This window comes from Corvus cornix, chromosome 1, assembly GCF_000738735.6.
Source record: "Corvus cornix cornix isolate S_Up_H32 chromosome 1, ASM73873v5, whole genome shotgun sequence".
NCBI classification, from domain to species: Eukaryota; Metazoa; Chordata; class Aves; order Passeriformes; family Corvidae; genus Corvus; species Corvus cornix.
Window position 1 is genome coordinate 50,992,251 of NC_046332.1, and position 20,720 is coordinate 51,012,970.

Sequence of the window (20,720 nt, forward strand, 5' to 3'; positions counted from 1 at the left end):
AAAGAAAAAAATAAAGGGGCTTTTTGGAAATAAGAAATGTGTGCCAGCATCTGAGATTTTAAATTTATATCTTCCAGAAACACAATGGGTAAATACTTAAAATGCCTTAGTTACCTCAAAATCATGACTCATCTGAAATTAGTGGAATTACACGAGTAACCATGTATAGGAAGCATACCCTCAAGTGCTGAGTTAGGATATCAAATTTCCCAGTCCATCAGTTAAAGTCACTTACACACTACAACTGGTATATCTGGAATCCCAAGTACCTTCTATGTTGAAGGAAGAAGTTTGGCCAGACTCAAACCTTCACCTCTGATCCTGTCTTCCTCTGATGTTTAGCTCCATTCAATCACTGACCACAACTGTCAGCAATTCAGTTTCCCATTTTTGGTTTCAGACTCCTTCATGGTGACATATGATACACAGAGACTTTAGAGGAGGCAGACTTTATCCTGAAATGGTTGGCAGCATTACAAAAGATCACTCTGTTGTGAAATTAGGGGAAAACCAGACATCACTACACTCCCATATCTACTTTAAATAAACCTAGCTCTGTGATTCTGTCTTGTAGGCCTAAAATAATCCTACATACTATGCTTTGAAGGATTAATTAATCCTAAAAGTGCTGAAATATTCATATAGAAGATATTATATAAAGCCATCTAACTGTTCATTGCTGCAAATGTCAACAAACCGCATTTCACAGGACAACAAAACAGTAAGAAAAGCCCACACAAGATAAATCCAGAAATTTCAAAACATTTCTTCACCCAAGCCCACCAAATCAAATTAAAAATTCCTGAATGTTTTGGGAAAGTTAGAAGAGTAAAAGTTTTATTTAGGTCCAAAGAGACACCACACTTTTGAAACCAAAAACTCTCTTTTTGCTGTTGCAAAGAAATTGGAGTCATCAAACTTAATTATCAGGTTCATTCTTATTTGCAGAAAGCCAGGAAGAAAATGAAATGCCAAGTAATTCAAAGAGTACGAGTAGAGAACTATAACCATTTTGCACAACAAACATTACAGCTGGACATACAATTAGAGTGGTCAAACACCACATGTTTTAGCAATTAATTATCATACTACTGCATTTCAAATCCTGAATTAAATCAAATTGCTCCTGGCAAGATGAAACAGGAACTAAATAGGATATAGTCTGCTCTTCTCCCGGGTCATTCCTGTACCAATAAATGTCTCTTTTTAGGCTTCAAAAAAAGCCTCTTTTTAAGTCCTCAGTGAGGACTACCCTTGAGGGAAGCATCCAAGACTCCTGTTGTGAAAAAATGCTCTGTCATATTTGTGCAATGTTTCTGGTTATTCTGAGGTGCTACAAGGACCAGACTTGACTGCACTAACATTTGATTCAGAGACAGAAGTAGGAAATGTTTGCTGCATGAATCCAAGAACTGGATCTCCTTTACTACTGCAGATGTCCCTTGTCTTTTATGCCAATAGAACCATTATGGTGATTTTTCCCCTCTCCTTCTCCACAATGACAAATGCCAGCACAATGAACATTTGGAAATTTTTCATGTGAAAAACACAAACAGAAGAGTGCTAACCTAACCAGCTGTGCTATGCTGTGAGGAAAAAACTGGCCAGGCAGACCACGCTGCTTATGAAAGAATGATACCATGTACATCATAACATGACACATATCTGCAATGAATTTCATACTATGTAAGAGAAAAAAATTGGATTTCCATACTGAATATGCTCTACCATGCTGCAGGTCTTTTCTCTCTGCATTTTAGAATGACACCATTGGTCTGTCTTTTCCTATGAGTTTAATTACTGTGTCATTTTAATGCTGCCAGTAATAAGGAACTATTAGTACTGCTCTTAAAGAGGCAAAAAACTTTATTGCAAAGAGTTAGGAATGCTCTTAAAATCATAAAGGGCAGTCAAGCAACCACATTTGCTCTGCCAAGAGCTTTTAAGCCATAACCCAGAGGACTGAAGCTTCATTACCAAAACATAATGCCGTTGCCACTTGAAAAAATTCTGCCGAAGTTTAATGACTAAAATGTAGGTAATGAAAACTGCAACAATAATTGCATGCTTAAGAATGAAAAGACAATGTAGTTCTACTTTCACTGAAGAGATGACTTTTAGGACTGGCACTATTTTGGACCCTAAAAGCACAAGGATCAATGCCACTGAAGAAGACAGATATTTTTATGACCCCCCAGACTGTGGATACAAGGATTCATCTGAGAGTTCCAATTTCAAAGAGCCACATACCAATACCAGAACACATAACACATATATACAGTTTAAAAGAAACAACCCCTCCACAAGATAGGCTCTGAAGATTTCTTAACAAAAAGTGATCAATTTTTCTGTCATTTCTATCCATTACTAGTGCCTCAAGCAGCTGGAAATGGTGCTGTGCTTCTAAACCATGCAGACAGAAAGTTGTAGTCAACACAGGATCTGTGGCAAGCTAGCTTTTAAAAAAAGTTATATTTAGACAATACTTCAGCTTACATCAGTCTGCCTTTTTCTTCTTCTTGGTTGAGAGGTCAAAAATGCCAGAGGCTTGTTTGTTTTCCATGGCTGCTGTGCAGTCAGATAGTTCAAGGATCTACACAGTGTATAAAGATATTAAATATTCTCCAAGTCTCCCAACACCCTCACACTCAGAATCACTGACGTGAACCAGAATGGAAAGGGTCAAAGATGGCAACTAGAAGAGCAATTCCATTAGGCAGAGGAACTCTTACACTAAGGCAGCCAAGAAGACATTCCAGTCTGGGTCTGGCATTGCAATAAGACACGAATACTTTCATTTTCAATTTAGAAACTTTCAGTTAAATTAAATTTTTTAAAAAGTGACTTGAAGTTCTTGGCATTAATATTAAATCAGCGCTTTAGTTGTGGAAGCTGGTTCACTCCTACAGTCTTTTTAATTGATCGGTTTTGAGGATTAACCATCTTTGGGTTTCCTGGAACACTGTGTCTTCCTCTGAAATAAAATGGGTGAAGTTAGTCAGCAAATGTCACATTCCCTGCAAGTTTTAACTGCTAAAAATGAGCATGCTTTCTATGTTTGCATAGCTGATTACTATTGTGAATTAAGAAACCTGAGAAAGGAAAAAAACAAGTATATTTCTAGGTTCGCAGGTTAGCAGAGCATCTAATTATTCTGCAAACTCAACCTTCGTCTCATGATTCTTGTTACCTAAGTGATGTCATTTGAAGTACATGAACAGAATACTAAATATTGGTGCTAGGAGAATGATAACTGGCTACAGAGACATTTTCATCAGTTAAAGAATCCCCATCAGAAAATGGAAAAACACTTCATGTAGATGTAGTTACAGTTCTCTGCAGATATTCCACTCTGGAGAGCCAGGCTCTTGAGTCCATCATCGCCAGAAATGCCTGCAGGAGATGCTGCCAGCAGACTTTTGAAGTGGTACTCATTATGGATATATACACCATATACATGAAACCAGCTAGAGCTTCGTCTTGATCTTCTAAGAAATCAGAGGGAATGTAAAAAAATCTCTGGGGAAAGAATGGTGCTTCTTCAAGCTGGAAAGGTCATTCTCCGGACCAAGAAGCCTGCATCTCTGCTCCTATGCAATGTCCCTTTGTTTCTCTTCCTGTTCATTACTGCAGAGGACAGACAGCACTTCACAGACTCTAATAACAATATACAGAGCTTCAGTGTCTTTCTCAAGCAATGGCATTTTGAAGGAAAATATATCCCGACATCACACCATTACATTTGTCATGATATCCAGGTAAGTGATATGATGATGGTATCTGTGCAAGTTTCAAATTTATGGGCAAAGAGCCAACAAAGTCAAACCTAGGTGTCTTGGGGTGACTTTATGATGTGTATCCCCTATCGAGCTTTATGCCCAGAAATTAATTTTGTGCCTTTCTATGCCTTTAAACTGAGCCTGAGAGGGGGGAGAGGAAAAAAAAAAAAACCCAGCAAAACTTTCAAAGCTGTTTACAGTTTGTTTCAAGGACACAGATAAAACCTCTCTGCGTTCTGCTGCGGCGAGAGAGAGGAGCGGGAAAGCACTGCTTGCTTTCCAGCCAGCTTTCAGCTTTCTTTTTGCCCAGAGGGAGACGGAGAGTTGAACTTTTGTTTTCCTGGGACTTTGTTTTTTTCCTTCTTTTTTTGGACTGCTTCAACATCAGAACACATCGGGACTTTTTCCACTGAGATGGAGGCCCTGGAGGAGGGCCCACCCTGTCCCAGCTCCGAGGAGGAGGAGAGACGCTACCTACGGAAGGACTCTAAAATTTTCCCAGGTTTCTCTCCACAGTGAGAGGTTTCATTATTTAGCATTATTATCCTTTTCCTGTGTGTTTGTTAAATAAATAGTTTTTATCTATTTCACTTTCCTTCAAGGAAAAATTTCTTTTTTTTTCCCGAACCTGGTGGGGGAGGGATGGTTGTAATCTGCCTTCTCTCAGAGGATATATTTTTCCTCCAAATTTGTCCAAACCGGCACAGTAGGGCTCACTAGTCTTGAGATTGACACATGCTTTGTTCCAGCTCACACAAGCAGTCTTCATCTTGAAGGGAGAACTGTGCCCATATTCAGACTTGGAAGATCACAATCCAAGGCCTCAGTGTGCTCAGCAATCAATTATACAAATTCAAATCAGTTGACTACTCAAAATCAATTGATTAAACTGTAGATCACTGTACAGCTGGACAAAGCAGACAGCAAATGCCTGTGTGGAATTCTGCAGGCAGCAAAACCTCTTCCACTCAAAACCAGCTGGACTTACGGACTTAGAAACCGGGTAATTGCAGCAGTGCAGTGTTGAAACTGAGCTAATAAGCCCCACCTTAAGTCTCAGTGTAACAGTAAGGGTCAGAACAACAATAAATTGGCTGCTCAGATTGCATCAGAGATATGAGCCATCAAGACATCCATGTTCTTCCCAACTGTCAGCTAGCCCATCTGCTTGTCCTGTGGATAACCACAAAAAGGACCTCTACTGAACTTGCTTTTGTGTTGGGGCAGCGAGGAAACTGAATGCATCAACAATTCACAATTACTACCCAAAATTTTTTTCAGTGTTGCTTTAATACACAGATTGGGCTTTCCACACCTGTTCCTATAGTTAAAACAAGCATTAAGCAGTTTCTTAGTATGATTTGAATTCCAGTGCAGGTATTTTGTAAAAGGGCAACAGAGGTGAGGTAAGAACTCAAGACAGAAAATTTTCAAATTATTCTCAAGAACATGCATGTCTTCTCTTATTTTAATGAAATTATTTCTCATTTATATCAGCTTGAACAAACAACCCCCAGGCTATAAATCAAAGCATAACTAAAAAGGAATAGTATAACAATGTCTGTAGTTACCTTGTGAAGTTCAAGGGGTGCATACCTATATTCTAGTATTTTCTTGAAATACAAACTATGCTAAATCCCCACTCTTACATCCATGTTGCCAGCAAAGATCTAAGTTTGTCCTGAAAGTTCTAAGTCACTGGTTATAAAAGTCAGTCCTTTGAAAACTAGGTCCTTTTGTACTAAGGACAATTTAAAGGATGAACAATTGTCTTCGTGTGTTTAAAGCATATTGAAAAGTTTAAAAAAGATCCTCTTAGGGAAAATGGACTGAAAGGGAATGTTTTGTAATACTACACATCTTCTGAGACCAGCAGTTATAGGACACTTTATTTTCTTTTACACTTTTTTTTTTGTTTGTTTGATGTAAAGAAAATTACCAGAAACACACTGTCATATAATTTCAGGGTAAGTAATGGTGTACTAAAATAGATTGTAAAAAAAACCCACCATTATCACAGATCAGTGCTAACTCTCAGCAGACCTCAGTATCTGGCTGATGATATTTAATCGCACTGCAGAGGCAGTGAATCCTCCTGGTTCTAGCTTTCTGACCTTCATATCAACCATGTTAAATATCACTGGGGCCAGCAGTGATACAGTGGCATATGGGGCACTTCAAACCCACACAGTGCTTTTTATGTATTGAGAAACTTCAGTCATAGAAGTGAATTCATATTGTACTGCATTAATTCATATTCTGCTAATATTCTCTCCTGGAACATGAAGATTCACAGTTCCAGTTTATGAAATCCTGTGATTCTGTGCTTACACAGAATGAAAGGAAAAGGCTGGTAAGCAAATATGTCTACACAATTTCATGTTTATAGTTTACTCATTACATTTTTAGATGATCCCAATATATATTGTGTATGCTCATTTTAATAATATAGGTAACTGGGTTTTTAGAAGAGTATTTATTGTGAGACACTAAACACATAGAAACCACACTAGCTTAGGAAGTCTCTAAATGTAAAGCATTTGAGAGAGTTCCAAAATCAAGTACTATATCTGCTTGCTTTCACACTTTTGCAGGCATCTGTTTATGTTCACTGGAGGCAGGTTACTGGGTCCAACAAACTTTTCATATTACTCCCTATATCCTTCACACTTTATATTCTTAACATATTCAGTTCAGCTAAAAAATAAATCTCCTCCAACTTCAAGCTTATCCACAAGCATTACAAACAGAAATTAATTTTATTTCTATATATCTCAAAGCAGGTCAACTGTTTTCAAATTTATATTTCTAACCCATATAACTAAACAGAAATCTGTTAAACAATGATGTAAGCATTAAATAAAACTGATTGAAAAGTAATACCAAAATTACATTGAGCAATACTTTGTCAGTGGGATTATGTTCTGTGATATTTATCATTAACAGAAACTTGCAATGTTCAAAACATAGTACTTAGCAAAAAATAATAAACCAGAAAACAGGGAATGTAAAGGAAATTTACCTCAGTATCTGTTTTTCTCCCTTGCCAGTCAGAGCATCTGGTTTTTGCCTTTCAACAATTTTAAGTTTAGCTGAGATCTGCAATAGCCAAATTTTCACAAAACAAGTTAAATCCTAACCACAATCACAGTTACAGAAGTGAAAAGGAATTTCACAGATTTACTTTCTTGAAGGCAAGAAATTTTTGTACTCGAGGAATTCCAGTATTAAAGATGATGGCTAGTATAATTTATCATCTTATCATATCCGAGCAGATGAGATTCTGTGACACATGAGGCAAGAGCAATGCCAAGCTTGCCTTCACCGTTTTTGTAATTTATATGAATATAAGAGTGCTGGTATCTATGATTACTATCCATAGTAGTTTTTGCTGGTACAGTTTACTCCAGGCCTATCCCAACTAAAATCAGCCATTGCTGCACAAACAGATTTCCAGATGTAGCAATCTATAACCCTGGGCCTTTTCTGCAAAGAAATCCCAGTCAAAAGTCAGATTCCACTATGCAAGCAACAGTTTGTGGCAAAAATCTGGCCTGAAAGAATGGCCTTTTTAAAGAACAGCTACTGTTCTTCTTTGCTTGCCTCAAACTGATTTCTGAATACCACCAGAGAATGCCTTTAAGATTTGTGAAGTCCAAATCCCAAAACAATGATTTGTCAGATAGAAAACAAAACAAGAAAAGCAAATAAGAATACACTGTAAACCATTGGTGCCTCTAGCACAAGTTCTCAAGACTGTGAAATTTTTAATTTATTTTAAAACTATCATTTAAAACTGACTATACCCTTATGGACCAGACAAGCTAAACATCAAAAGCACTCAGAAGATAAATATATTCTGTAAATACAAAAAAAAGCAGAAAAACACTCAGTAATAAAAAGGTAAATTAAAGAAATGGCTGCTCCGAAGCATCTTTCTCTTTTGCTTCTGCCGCAGGCTTCAGAAGGGATCCAAAACAGAGTAGGAAAAGCCTAAAATGCCTGGGATTTTTAAATATCTACCAGTAAAAAACTTCCATTCTATGATATTTTAAATTTTTTTTTTTTATTTTTTTTCTACTGTAAGCTATAAAAAAATACAAACATAATGAGGGAAAACAAAGGCTTAAAAGAACACTATATCCAGTCTCTGTAAACATGAGAGTGTCACTAGAATACATTGTTGTTACAGGATAGCAATACCCAGTGGTATATTTACTGTGCAAGGTATGGAAAATACTAGCCCATGGGTAAACCCTTCTAACTCAACAGCATCCAGTATCAGTGTGCAGACTCTAGAACATTGATATTTTAACACAGTTGAAAGAGTCTGAACTGACTGTGTGTTTAAACCTGCATCTATTGTTAAAATGAACTGTTAAAAGAGAGGGCATATATATGCAGATTTTAAAATAATATAAAAGCCAAATCAAAGTAATAGCAGAAAAAGACTTGAAGGGAACAGATAAACCACTTATTCTTTTGAAACCAACAGTGAACCACAGAATCATAGAATATCTCAAGTTGGAAGGGGCCCATAAGGAACACCAAGTCCAACTTCCTGCTCCTTGCAGGACTACCTAAAACTAAAAAGTGTAATCCAGTTGCTCCTTGAAGTCTGACAAGCTTGGTGCTATGACCAGTTCCCTGGGGATCATGATCCACTGACTGACCACCCTTTCAATGAAGACTCTTTTCCTAGTGCTCACTCTGAACTTTCCCTCATGCAGCTTCATTCCCTTTCCTCATGTCCTATCAGTGGTCACCGCTCAGATCAGTAATGTACAAGGTAGGCGTTTAATCTAAACTACTCACTTAGGCTTTGCTTAGAGCTCAGGAGGAGGGACAGAAAAGTCCCTGGGGAAATTAATTTCATATTGACCTAAACAGGTGTGATACTTTGCACCTTAGACATGATTCTTTCTCCATAGATTGCAGAGGATTCCTCTACAATTATTTTAGAATGGCTATTTGACATTTAGAGAACTAAAGGTAGGAATATTAATCTTAAGATGACTCTTTTGCTCTTATATGATACTGAAATCATGTGAGTAAATAATTAATTGCTGAAAATATGATGCACTAACTACCTTGAGTGTTGATGGCAAAATCCTAGACCCCAGTGCCCCACTGTGCAACATGCCAGTGCATATACCTCACTTCAAATAGTGTTTTATGCATATTTAAGTGTTTTTATAGGGAGCTGAACATAGGCTCTCCTCTTGCTAGCATGTTCAGTAATAAAATCTGCTTTTGTTTCCTACTTCTTCCTCCAGAAGTTCTCAGTTTCACCGTTAATGTGAAGATATTAACAGTTATCATGAGAATTTCCCAGGCTTTTCTTGGTCTCATGCTGGAAAGTTCATTTAAGCAATTCTTTCAGATTTCCCAAAGTAGCAATGAACCATGCAAGAGAATCAGTTACCCACTGCGCAAACACATGGAAACACTGCTAATTACAGGCTTTTACCCCAGTTAGCTATGAAAGGGATTCAGTGACAGCCGTTCTTGAATTTCCCACTAAGCTATTACTTTTACATTATTTAGGAATTTAGAGCTTTTCCAGAATAATAAGTACTATAAGTCTTTACAGATTCCTTTACAGGTTCCTCCAGTTTGTAGTATAAAATTTTATGTATTACATAATTCGTAGCAATAAAATTTAACTTGTGACTTCACCAAAACAAGGTGTCTTATCCCTATTTTACAAAGTTAATAGAAATATGCATTGTATTTCATTCTGAACTGGTTGGATAGTTTGTCTTTAAAAGAAAAAAAGGAGAAATATGAAAAGGAGGAATTACTACTTAAGGTGGGTGTCACTACTGCTAATAATTTGCTTCTGTTCTATTCAACTGCATAGCAGTCTTGTGACTAATGGATGGCCAAGCATCTGAAAATTGTTTCAGCTTTCCCAGTTAAGGGCACTTCGACTGTGCTAGGGAACACTGAAACTCCAATCAATACAAAAGCAAAAAAAGTATTTAAAATAAATGAGCTGTAGCAACCTTTTAATTTATGGCTCTTAAAATTTTAAAAAAGCAGCTTTTGTAACATATTTGATATACAAATGAAGTGATAAAACACCCTGATCTAATGGCGTTAACAGATGCTGTTGTTATATTAAGAAAGGATTAAAAGTTACTGAGTCACACATTTTTCTTACCTGTAAGATCTCTGAGAGGTACATGCGCCGCTCATCATTAGCTTTGTGGTAAGCCTACAGTTAGAACGAGATATAGGCTATCACTAAGCATAAATTTTAAAAGTGGAATCATACAGAAGATTCAAATATACAGCAGAGCCTTTTTCCAGTAACACATTTTCTGGAACTATTGTATTGTGTGTCCCACACACACTGTCTATCACACAACATAAGAGCTCTTATTGTCTAGAGGGATAGAATGACTACAAACCTTTGCTTCTTGCTCTAGTCTAAGTTCATAGTCCTTTAGCTGATTCTGGAGACTTCTCTTCTCTTCTTCTAGATGTTTAAGAACCTCCTTTAATGAACCCTGTGATTATGGTACATAAAACAATGTTTTACAACTATTTCCATTCTGTAGAAAGATGTCATCACCATAGTGCTTATTCTTCAAGCATTATGATATTTGTCATTCTCTTGGTTCCTGTGCATTTTTTGTTTGCATGGTTCTGGCTGGCACACTGCAGAGACAAAAGCAATTAACCGTATGCTACAATTATCAGCTATGCACTACACATTTCCACTGTGTTAAAATGATGCAGGTACAGTTTTCCACACTGCTGCTCCTTGTCAGCTTAGCAAAATCACCTTGCGGTGACCAGTCAGAATTGCTCCTTGGTTCTGACCAAAATTCCCTCTGATTGCTCCTTTTTAGTAGGAAGAAGATTTCACATCTTACCAGCACATCCATTTTCAAACCACTTGCTGAGAGAGCTGCTGGGCTGGTGGAAGTGGCACATGGGACATCAAAGGTAATTCATACCGACTTGGCTAGAAAGCAGTACTTTGTGGGGAGACTTGGGTGTGTTTTAGGTGCGCAGCCATCTACCTTGTCTACAGCTGGAACAAGTAACAGCAGTAGAGTCCATTTTTGGTTACTGGCACTGGCCAAATCTTTGTTTTCTGCATAAGGAAGTAAAATCCAAGCAAGTCCTCCTCTATGTCTAACATAGGAAATCGCGTTTCATAATCCCATTCATAATTTGATCCATTCCATCCAGTGGAGACATTCTTATGGAAGGCTCTAATGTAGAGTTTCCTCCTCCAAGCCCAGGAACACTGCATTACAACAAAGAGGAATTTGGGCAAACATGCCAGGAGGCCTGCTTGGATGGACAAAGAGCTCCTGAACAAATTCAAACACAAAAAGGAAGCCTAGAGAGGGTAGAAACATCGACTGGTAGCCTGGGAGGAATACAGCGATTGTTTGATCAGCTTAGGAAAGCCACAGCCCTGACAGAATTAAACATGGCCAGGGATGTCAAGGGCAACAAGAAAAGCTTCTATAGGTACGTCGGTGATCATAGGAAGTCTAGGAAGAATCTGTATCCTTTTCAGAGATTGAGTGGTCTTGAGAAGGACGACTTGGGGGTATTGGTAGACAAAAATCTTGGCATGATCTGGGAATATGGCTTGCAGTCCAGAAAGCCAACTGTGTCCTGGGCTGCGTCATAAGAAGTGTGGCCAACAGATTGAGAGAGGTGACTGCCCTCCTCTGCTCTGCTCTCTTGAGACCCCACCTGGAGTACTGCATCCAGCTCTGGGGCTTCCAAGATAAGGATGTCGACCTGTTGCAGCAGAGAAGAAGCAGAGAAGGACCATAAAAATCACAGGGCTGGAGCACCTCTCTTCTGAAGACAGGCTGAGACAGTTGGGATTGTTCCACCTGGGCAAGAGAAGGCTTTGGGAAGACCTTATAGCACCTTCCAGTACCTGAAGAGGGCCTGCAAGAGAGCTGGAGAGGGACTTTTTACAAAGGTATGTAGTAACAGGACAAGGACTAATAGCTTTAAACTGAAAGAGTACAGGTTTAGATTAGATATTAGGAAGAAATTTTTTACTGTGAGGGTGGTGAGTCACAGGTTGCCCAGAGAAGTTGTCTGCGCCCCATCCCTGCAAGTCTTCAAAGCTGGGTGGAACTCTGAGCAAGCCAGTCTAGTATAAGGTGTCCCTGCCCATGGCAGGGGAGTTGGAATAATGATCTTTAAGGTTCCTTCCAACCCAAACCATTTTATGATTCTATGATCATTCAAGGTCAGTTTATACCTGTTTGTTCTTGTACTAAAATGTGTTTTAAGATAACTGTTCTTCCTCCCTGGTGTTTTCCCCCAGCATGTATAGATTGAAGACATGAGCATCTTTTTCCACATCCATTTTACTAGGATGATTAAGCTGAACTTGCAAAAATTATCTTTCACACAGCAGGCTGTCCTTTCATCTAATCATCCTAGTAAAACTTTTGTACCTCAGGCTGGAGATCAACCTTCTTATGTCTGGAGAACAGAACTGGCCTATAGTATGCAGTACTCCAAAAGCCATCTCACTGCCTTGAACAATATCAGTGATACTTCTTTACCTATATAAATTTTAGGACTGCATTTTCCTTTTGCACAGCTGCACAATGATGGCTCACAGTCAACAAGGCATCAGCTAGAATATCCAGATGCTCCTCTGCAGTTGTATCAGTTCTCAATTCATAACATAATTTCTTTACTATTTTCTAAATCCTTTGGTCTCCACTATTAAATTTTACTCACATTTTTAATAATCTAGTCTCCACTGTCTTTCTTTTTCTAAACCACATCCAGATACCAATTATATAATTGGTTTCAGGAGAGAGATATCACAATCTAATTCTACTTTGTGTATCAAGGTCATGCATTAAATATTAAGATTCATCCTAAACCTGGTCCTGGAAGAGTTCTGCGTGTACTCTCCCAGCAGATCCTTCACTAATCACCACTATCATGTTCCATTTGACAGCTCGTTACTCCTTTAACAAATCTACTCATTTTCATTTTCTCCAAATTAATCAGTCACTTCCCATGTGACATGATATCTTTATCAGAGGTCAGAGTGAACAAGATTACTCTCTCTCCTGAGACAACAAATCTATTGTTTTAGCACAGAATGTCAACAGGTTTGCCTACCCTTCTAACATATCCATGTTTCAATTTCATTTTGCAACAACTATTCCTCTCTTTATCTTAAAACTGAAAAAAGGGTGCTTTTCTCCAGTGTACACAATGTGCACATGCTTATTAGAACCATTTGCTATCAGATCAGTGATGTGACAAGCCAGTCCTTTCAGATATGGATTACCCACTTCCCTCATTTTAAGCATATCCAGCTCTTTGAGTTTCCTTAGGATTTGGTTATCATCATTTCTTCTTCCAAGCACTTGCTGACATTAGCTATTTTTTCCTTTGTCCTGCATTTTATTGTTTCTGCCTTTACTTAAAACTTAGGCAATATATACATGTTTAATTTAGAGTGAATGAATTCATAATCACTTGATCTGACAGGTTTTTTGACTGTCTTTTCTGCAATGTTCTTGTAGATTTTAAAAACATAAAATATCATTGTCTCCCTTTTATCTAGTATTTTCTGATAAAATGTGTTAATTATCCACTGAATTTTGTGCCTCATCATTATTAGCACTTGGTTTTTAGTCTTTACTTACAAGTATAGCATATCACACAATTTCTGGCAGCAATCTAATAATATTATATCCAAATTCATCCATCCAAATACTATATTTATATCTATATTTGACTGGATGGGATTCAGTCGGAGGTGAGAGTATCTATATCTGAGTGTCCAAATGTGAACTGAACTCCTACTAAAAGTCACAGTGAAGACTATCAATGATGTGCTGTGATTCACTCAGCCAAGCAACTGAAGAGCTCAACTCAGTTCCATCTGAGATGTTCTAGTGAGTCCAAGACATTCATGTGTGGCAGATACGACACATGGGTTAGGCAAGACACATGCCCTTCCAGAGAAGTACTGGGCTACTGTGCACTGAAACATCTTCACAACTCTGTTTTCACAATTATCCCACTGAAGATGCCAACAAAACAAATCTAGATACAAAGCTCTTTACTTAGCTGACTGTATTAATAGGACCTGTAACTGCCTATAGTAGGAATTAAAAGACCTAGCCAACAGGTAGACAGCTATATATAGAAAAGTAAATATTTGTGTCCTAATATTTAAGAGAGTCATATTGTTTCAATGTACATTTCAATATTATTTCCCTATATTATTCTGACTAAACTTTGTTTTCCAATCTATCCTCAAGATGAATTCATCCAAACATCTGATGAAGAATCAACTACATTATTGTCAAAGTCTCTCCATCTGCTACATACCACATCTATCTCTGTTTTGTTCTTTCCTGGCAAGTGTGTTCCTTTAATACTTGTTATCCCTTCATGGTTTTGCTATCAATGCTACTACATTCCTGGTTAGTCGGGTTCTTCCATTTGTTTGCTTAGGTCCCCTGTGTAAAATAAGAAACTGTTTCAGAATTTTTGTTTATTTTTATTTCTAACACAAGCGCCTCCTTAGTCAGAACAGATGAACCCTTTCCTTTCTATACTGATTACTTGACCATTCCCTTAATAATCAGTTATTTCTTCTCATGACCATAATGCTTTGCTAAGCCTTTGTTTACCAGATTTTCATGGTAAACACTTAAAGAAGATAACAATTCTCAAAATATTTTCCTCTTCTTTTTCCCTGGGAATTTTAAAATTTTTCCCTATTTATCATACTAATCTCACATCCAGAAGGCCAGTATCTACATATTTATTTCTCAGAGAATTTATGAATGCTTGCTGCTGGTAAAAAAATTACATCTGCCTGTTTTAAGTCTCTAGTCTTTTCTAGCATCTGCCAATTATTGCAACTTTTATTCTTTTGCATAATTTTCTGCATAACATGTTACTTATTTGGCTCCAAATTTTATTTTTCATTTAAAAAATTCTGGGCTTCATGAAGATTTCCCTAGGAATGATTTCTGTTAAAATCAAGATTTTGCAGGAGCATAGCGAAAGGCGCAGTACTTTTAAAACACGTTGCAAGACAAAATAACCCCTTTCACTGTTCAAAAGGAAAAAAAAAAAGAGATACAGAAGAGCTGTATATTTGAAGAATATTTTGACCCTGCTTGAATGGTTATTAATTTTAATCTGTTACAACAGCCATACTGGAGACATTAAAAGAACTGAAGGGCTGTTGCAGGGGCTTTTTTCCTAATTAAAGAAGAAGTACCTTGGATGCAGATGAAATCTTTGCCCAAATACAGAAGGCTCCTACAGTCAATTCAGGCAATGTTGGCCAATTCAAGGAGAAAAAGTAAGCTGCAGATTAAAGAGAAGATTTGGCTTAATTCCACTAGGGTCACGCGTTATTTCATTTCGACATCAGTGTCTACAGAATTAAACAAGACAGAGAAGACCTCAGCATTGTCAAACTAGGAAACTAAATTTCTTTGACCTCACTGCACATTAAAGATTATAACCATGTGACCGCATCTTTTGTACAGCATCTTTTGTACCACCTACTACATATTTTGTATCACTACAGCAAGCTCAAATATAGTAAATACCAAAGTTCATGCTGCTCTCCAGATTTGTTCTATGTAAATCCACAGCACACTATTTATTTCCTTACTAGACTGTCCATCAGTGTTTTATAAGACAGCAAGACTTGGTGTTGCAGCTGTTACTTACAACAGAGCAATTTGCTATCTCCTCAGTGATGGTACTTATCTAATTTCTTTGAGTTCTTTCACTTAAAAAGTAAACTACTTTTAGATTTTTTTTTTCATTAGTCCTTTTGGAAGCACAGTCTATTTTTTGCTGCCAATGCAGCTGGTCCACTGCAGATGCCTGGGCATTCACTCAGCTTTGGAGCAAGGATGCTATCCAAATGCAAGCAAACAAACGGTACACTACACTGCTTTTGATGAGCAAGCAGATGGAAATAGGTTGAAAATGTGACTAATAGTATACAGTTACCATCCCTACCTCATTAATTGTAATATACCCATGCTTACAAATCTCTTGTGAAATAAAAAAGCTGTGAAATACTCAAAATTTACAGATTGGGAAGTGAAGCCCAAAATCAAAGCAGGACTGGAGCTGAAATTGCACTTCAGGCAGAATTTAACATCCTAGTGCTAATAAAGCAGTCTCTGCAGTGTCTTACATTCTTCACATCTGCTTTTGTCAAATAACAGGGAGACATATGAGCTGTTGCTGCTGTGGTTGCCCACAAGCACAAGCTGAATCGAGCTGCTTGGTTTGCTGCTGAAAGTCTTCAAAGACTCTCAACACAAAGCTTCCTGGTGGTCATCCCTCTAACGGGGCATAACCTGGCAAGGATGCTCTATGCATATTACCTGAGGAAGAAAGCCTCTTCTAACAGCCTAAAATTTAACTCAGAAATAAACTAGTTGAGTTAAATTGTAGTCTTCTGCTTCCTCATCTCATATCTCATAGCCTGAGAATGTCCTTGCCACCATCATATTTAACCAGTGCTGAGATAATTTTTGAAGCCAGGCTGTCAATGAGTCAGAAATGCAAATATTTGCAGGGAGGACATGGAAAAAGTGAGAAAGGCTGAAAAGTCATATCTATTTCTGGAAAGGAGGCAGGATTTCAGGCACATTTCTTGGGTTTTTCTTACCAACTTCCCATTGGTTTTCCATCTCTAAAATACAATCTGTTTGAATCCCAATCTAGCTGCCTTTCTCACAGCTAATACCTAGGAAACTTACTCAGCTAAGTCAGCCTAAGAACTTCTATTCCTGCATCCTAATTGATGACACAGAGCTCAGTATGGCAGTACTGAAGTTCTTGTGGAAATCTCATGACACAGATGTTCTTGCTCAACTAGAAGACCTCTCCAACTCCCCAAACACTATAGAATGCAATGTCAAAACAAGACACTAAGAAACTTTAAAGGACAAATACTTCAGAGAGGTTCTAGAGGTCTACTTTAGCCAGGACTGCTTGTAAGTTATCTCCCACTCCTACTTTCAAGGCAGTAATTGGACAACTAGCAGAGTCCTTGTATATCTGAAGTTTTTAGCTGCTGTACATTAATACAAATCCAGAAGTGAGAAACAACAGCATATAAACTCAGCTAAATCATTAAGAGCTGGATTTGACTTCCCTGAATTCTGTGGGAAACATGCAGAAAGAAACCTCACCGAAACAGATTCAATAGTCTATGATCATGGTTGTATAATCAGCTAAGTGCTTAATATTGTAAAACAACACAAAGTTCACAGAAAACACAACTTAAAGCATACAGTTACACCGACTTGTAGCAGAGTGCTTACATCACAAAAAAGCCTGAAAACAAAGGAAGGACCAGTGAGAGCTCAAGAGAACCAGAAGGAGCTTCCCAGCTATGAACATTTCCTCCAGAATGAGAAATTGTCAACAAAACTCCAGGATGAACCAGTATAAGCTCTGGAAAAGCTTTTTAGAAGTAGTTTAACTAAACCCTGATTTTTTTTTTTTAAGATAGATTCATTACAGGTTCTTTTACTAAGCCTTGAATAGCTGGACATCATATGCCTGAAAAGGAGACATAAGCTGACTAAGGCATTTAACCTGAATTTAAGATCCTTAGTTTTCAATACATCATCCATGTCAAACCACTCTGAGCAAGCTGGTAAAAAGCTAAAAGACACACTGAGATTTTAAAAGAATACTTCCTTTATATAACAGAATTTTGCAGTGCTTAGGCATGATTCACTCTCAAAGACATATTAATCTTGTGTCCAGCAATGACGAAGCCCAGAGTTTCACAAAGGGAGCACCAACTCTCCAGTTCTTGTTTTCACACCATTTCCTTTTCACTTGACTGAAGTTACACATTTGGCTTAACATTATTGCAAGAAAATGAAATTATATGGAAAGCAACTGCAAGTGAATTTTAAGGCCACACATATAAGTTGCTCTCATTCTGGATTTCTTGCCTTGCTCTCAGTGGCAACAGAGGTGACAATTTCTAACAATCATTTCACAACAGACAAGATGACAAATCCATGACATCATCAAGCAGCTCAAACTTGTTTTCATCAGAGCTCTGCTTGTGCAGACTATTGATCCTTATGTCAATTTGCTTCCTCTTTTTCTCCATGAGTTAGAACAGAAGCAGTGTATCTGTCAGTTGTGTTGAATAAAAAAAGCAACACAAGAAGACTTTTGCAACTCATTCTACTTGACATTTTTATTTAAATGAAGTTTTGTCAAGAAAATAAGCTCCCTTCTTTCCAACATGGAGCTGACATTCACCACCTGATTTAACTGAATCTTTTAACATAATTTTAAACTCATTAGGAGCAAAAACTAATAATACATCTTTAGTTTTACTAAAATGGAAACTGATTTTAGATGGATATCAATAAATTCACGAGTCATATATTACAGAAAAAATTCCACCTGAGAATTATTTAGCATAGCGTATTTCTTCATGCAACAAGCACTCGATCCTGTAAAAGCGTCAGGGCAGGCGAGGAAAGGCTCCCTGTACTTGCCTAAATGCCAAGTGCCCCCTTGTGGCCAGCATCATCCTTAGATTCCAAACCAGACCCAGAGCGGAGCTGCTTTAGAGCGCTGAAATAAGGGTGGGATGCTCGCTTCCTACATTCTTATTTCAGTGGTCTCACGCATTGCTCGCAGGGGTTATCCGCTGACCTGGGCAGGGGAAGTTAAAACGGAGACCTCCAGCGCTGTGGTTCAGATTGACAGAACATGGCATTGCTGACTCTGAAATGTTTCACTTAGCATCTCTCCTGGTAGGCCCGGAAAAGGCTGGATTCCTTACACATTTTCTCTGGAAGATATCCCAGAATCCCCATCAATTGCTAAGGAATTCTTGAGAACAGACAAATAGGAATATCACTTGACTCCAAGATTTTTCTCTGATTGTTTTCTTTGAAACACACAGTGTATTCTGCCTCTGGGCACACCACAAAGTGATTTGAGTAAAACAGTCTCCTGGTTTAAGCAAGGCCACCAGGAGGAACAACTAATGCCAACTTGACAAGGAAAAGAAAAAATTCCAAATCAAAAAGGTATCTTGGAGGCATTCAAAGTATTTACTCAAAGTCAAATGAAAGGAGTAGGAAGGGGAAGTCTGTGAGGAGGCAGGATAACAGTTTAGGGCAGTCAGACCAGAGACAGAACTTATCCAAAATGCTTCCAAGTTTCATGAAAAGCTAGGATAAGAGATTTCTACTTTCCATACAGCCACTGATGACTTAATCCAAGAAGAGCAAAAAGGTTCATTTAACAGTCACTTGCTAAGAGAATTGTCAACATTTCCTATGCCATTACAAGTGCTCATGCTCCCTACAGGCAGTCATCAGCGCCTACGGAAATACAAAGTCTTCATCGCATGTTTTCACAAACCCAAGATTCCCTTCCTGTCATATTGCAGTCACGTATGTCTCCACTGTGACACTGCCACACATTTTGCTTATAGTTTAATACTGACAGCAAAAACCCTGAGGGGCTTGTGTGAGGCTATTTGTTCTGTGGTCACTGCCCTCCCAGAAAGGCAGCTTTGCAAAGCAAGTATCTGGCCCTTAATGTCAGAATTTTCTCATCTATGGTGGTGGACATGGTGAAAAAATGGTGATTTATCACAGAAGCCCTGGTTCCTGGGCTAATCTTAACTAGAGCGTTGCTAAGGCAATGCTATCAGGAGTATGCTCTCCTGAACTGATTTTGCAGTATGCTTTTCAGTATTTGCATACTAAAGCTGCTATCTAGGGATTGGTTCTTGCAGAAATGGTGATAGAGAAAGGAAGTTTTCTTTCTGCTTATATGGGAAATTATGCTAAGCAGAGAACATGTATTTTACCAAAACTCATTTTATGAAAAAATGCAAACAAATGAAAGTAGCATGTTTAAAAGAAGCAAGTAAAATTCGCATCATGTTATACTTTAGAGAGGATGCATTCCTTCTGTAATCATTTCTGAAGTACTGTATGACATTTGTATTATTCATTGGGACATAAAGGAAATTACTGACTAAACAGTTTTCACTGTTGGAGCTCCCTTGTTCTTGTCACTGTTATTTGCCCTCAGTACACAAAAAATATTTTCTAAACCCTGGCAGTAAGAATTTCTGTGTTCAAGGTATCAGTTCCGCATTTATTGCTATGTGACATCTACATCATTTTTCTGAATCAAAAAAGAAAAAAAAGGATTATCTCATATCAGTATAAGGACTTCAGAATGATAACTGTATATTTAAATGGTTCAGGGTTTTTTTTTAATAGAAAGAAATTACTCATCAGTACAATTCCAATTCTAAAGCAAAAATAGTGCAAGCCATCTGCAACAATTACTGCAATTTTTCATCACAGAAAATCCTCTGTGATTCCTTGTTCATCACTCCAGAATTTGCATTTGTATTCTTCCCTTTCATTCAGGTTTTTATAGCTTGCTGACTGCCAGGGTCCCTGATGACTAATCTCTTTTTTTTTTATTTTCCCTGTTGTGCTTGATAGCAAGAAAATATTTTATGTTACCTATGTCTAAATGGGTTGAATTACTCTACAGACATGTTTTTCTCCCTCTATTCACTATAGTAGGACTGTAAATGACTAGCTGAGTGAGCTAAATCTCTTTAGTATCTTTGAGATAACTCCTCTGTTAAATACAGCTGAAATTGTTTAGTAAATTATTAGAGGACCTTCTAATAATCCTAATTATAAATTTCTTGGGAACACAGGTTATAAATACTTGAAAATAATATTTAATTTTCTAAATACGTTGCTTAAAACAAAATCTACTGTCTACTACTGCCACATTCTAGAAATTGTATCATCTTGCTGAAAGAACCACTTTTCAGTCTTTCCACAGAGCTTCACACAGAATCAACCTTTTTGTGACCATCAAGTCCAACCATTAACCCAGCAG

General features: G+C 37.7%; 1 protein-coding gene across 3 annotated transcripts in view; it reads right to left on the reverse strand.

Moving 5' to 3' along the window:
• Positions 1–919: 919 nt before the first annotated feature.
• LOC104689922 (coiled-coil domain-containing protein 169-like) overlaps positions 920–20,720 on the reverse strand; it is a 29,961-nt gene continuing 10,160 nt past the window's right edge. For 2 of the 3 annotated variants that reach the window (XM_039566561.1, XM_039566577.1), the window contains 4 exons: positions 10,196–10,294; positions 9,946–9,999; positions 6,802–6,878; positions 920–2,974 (listed from right to left, as the gene is read on the reverse strand). In XM_039566561.1, the coding sequence (XP_039422495.1) occupies positions 2,872–2,974; positions 6,802–6,878; positions 9,946–9,999; positions 10,196–10,294 (333 nt within the window). In that variant the 3' untranslated portion in view covers positions 920–2,871. The remainder of the gene's footprint in view (positions 2,975–6,801; positions 6,879–9,945; positions 10,000–10,195; positions 10,295–20,720) is intronic. The other variant, XM_039566569.1, reaches the window with a different exon arrangement.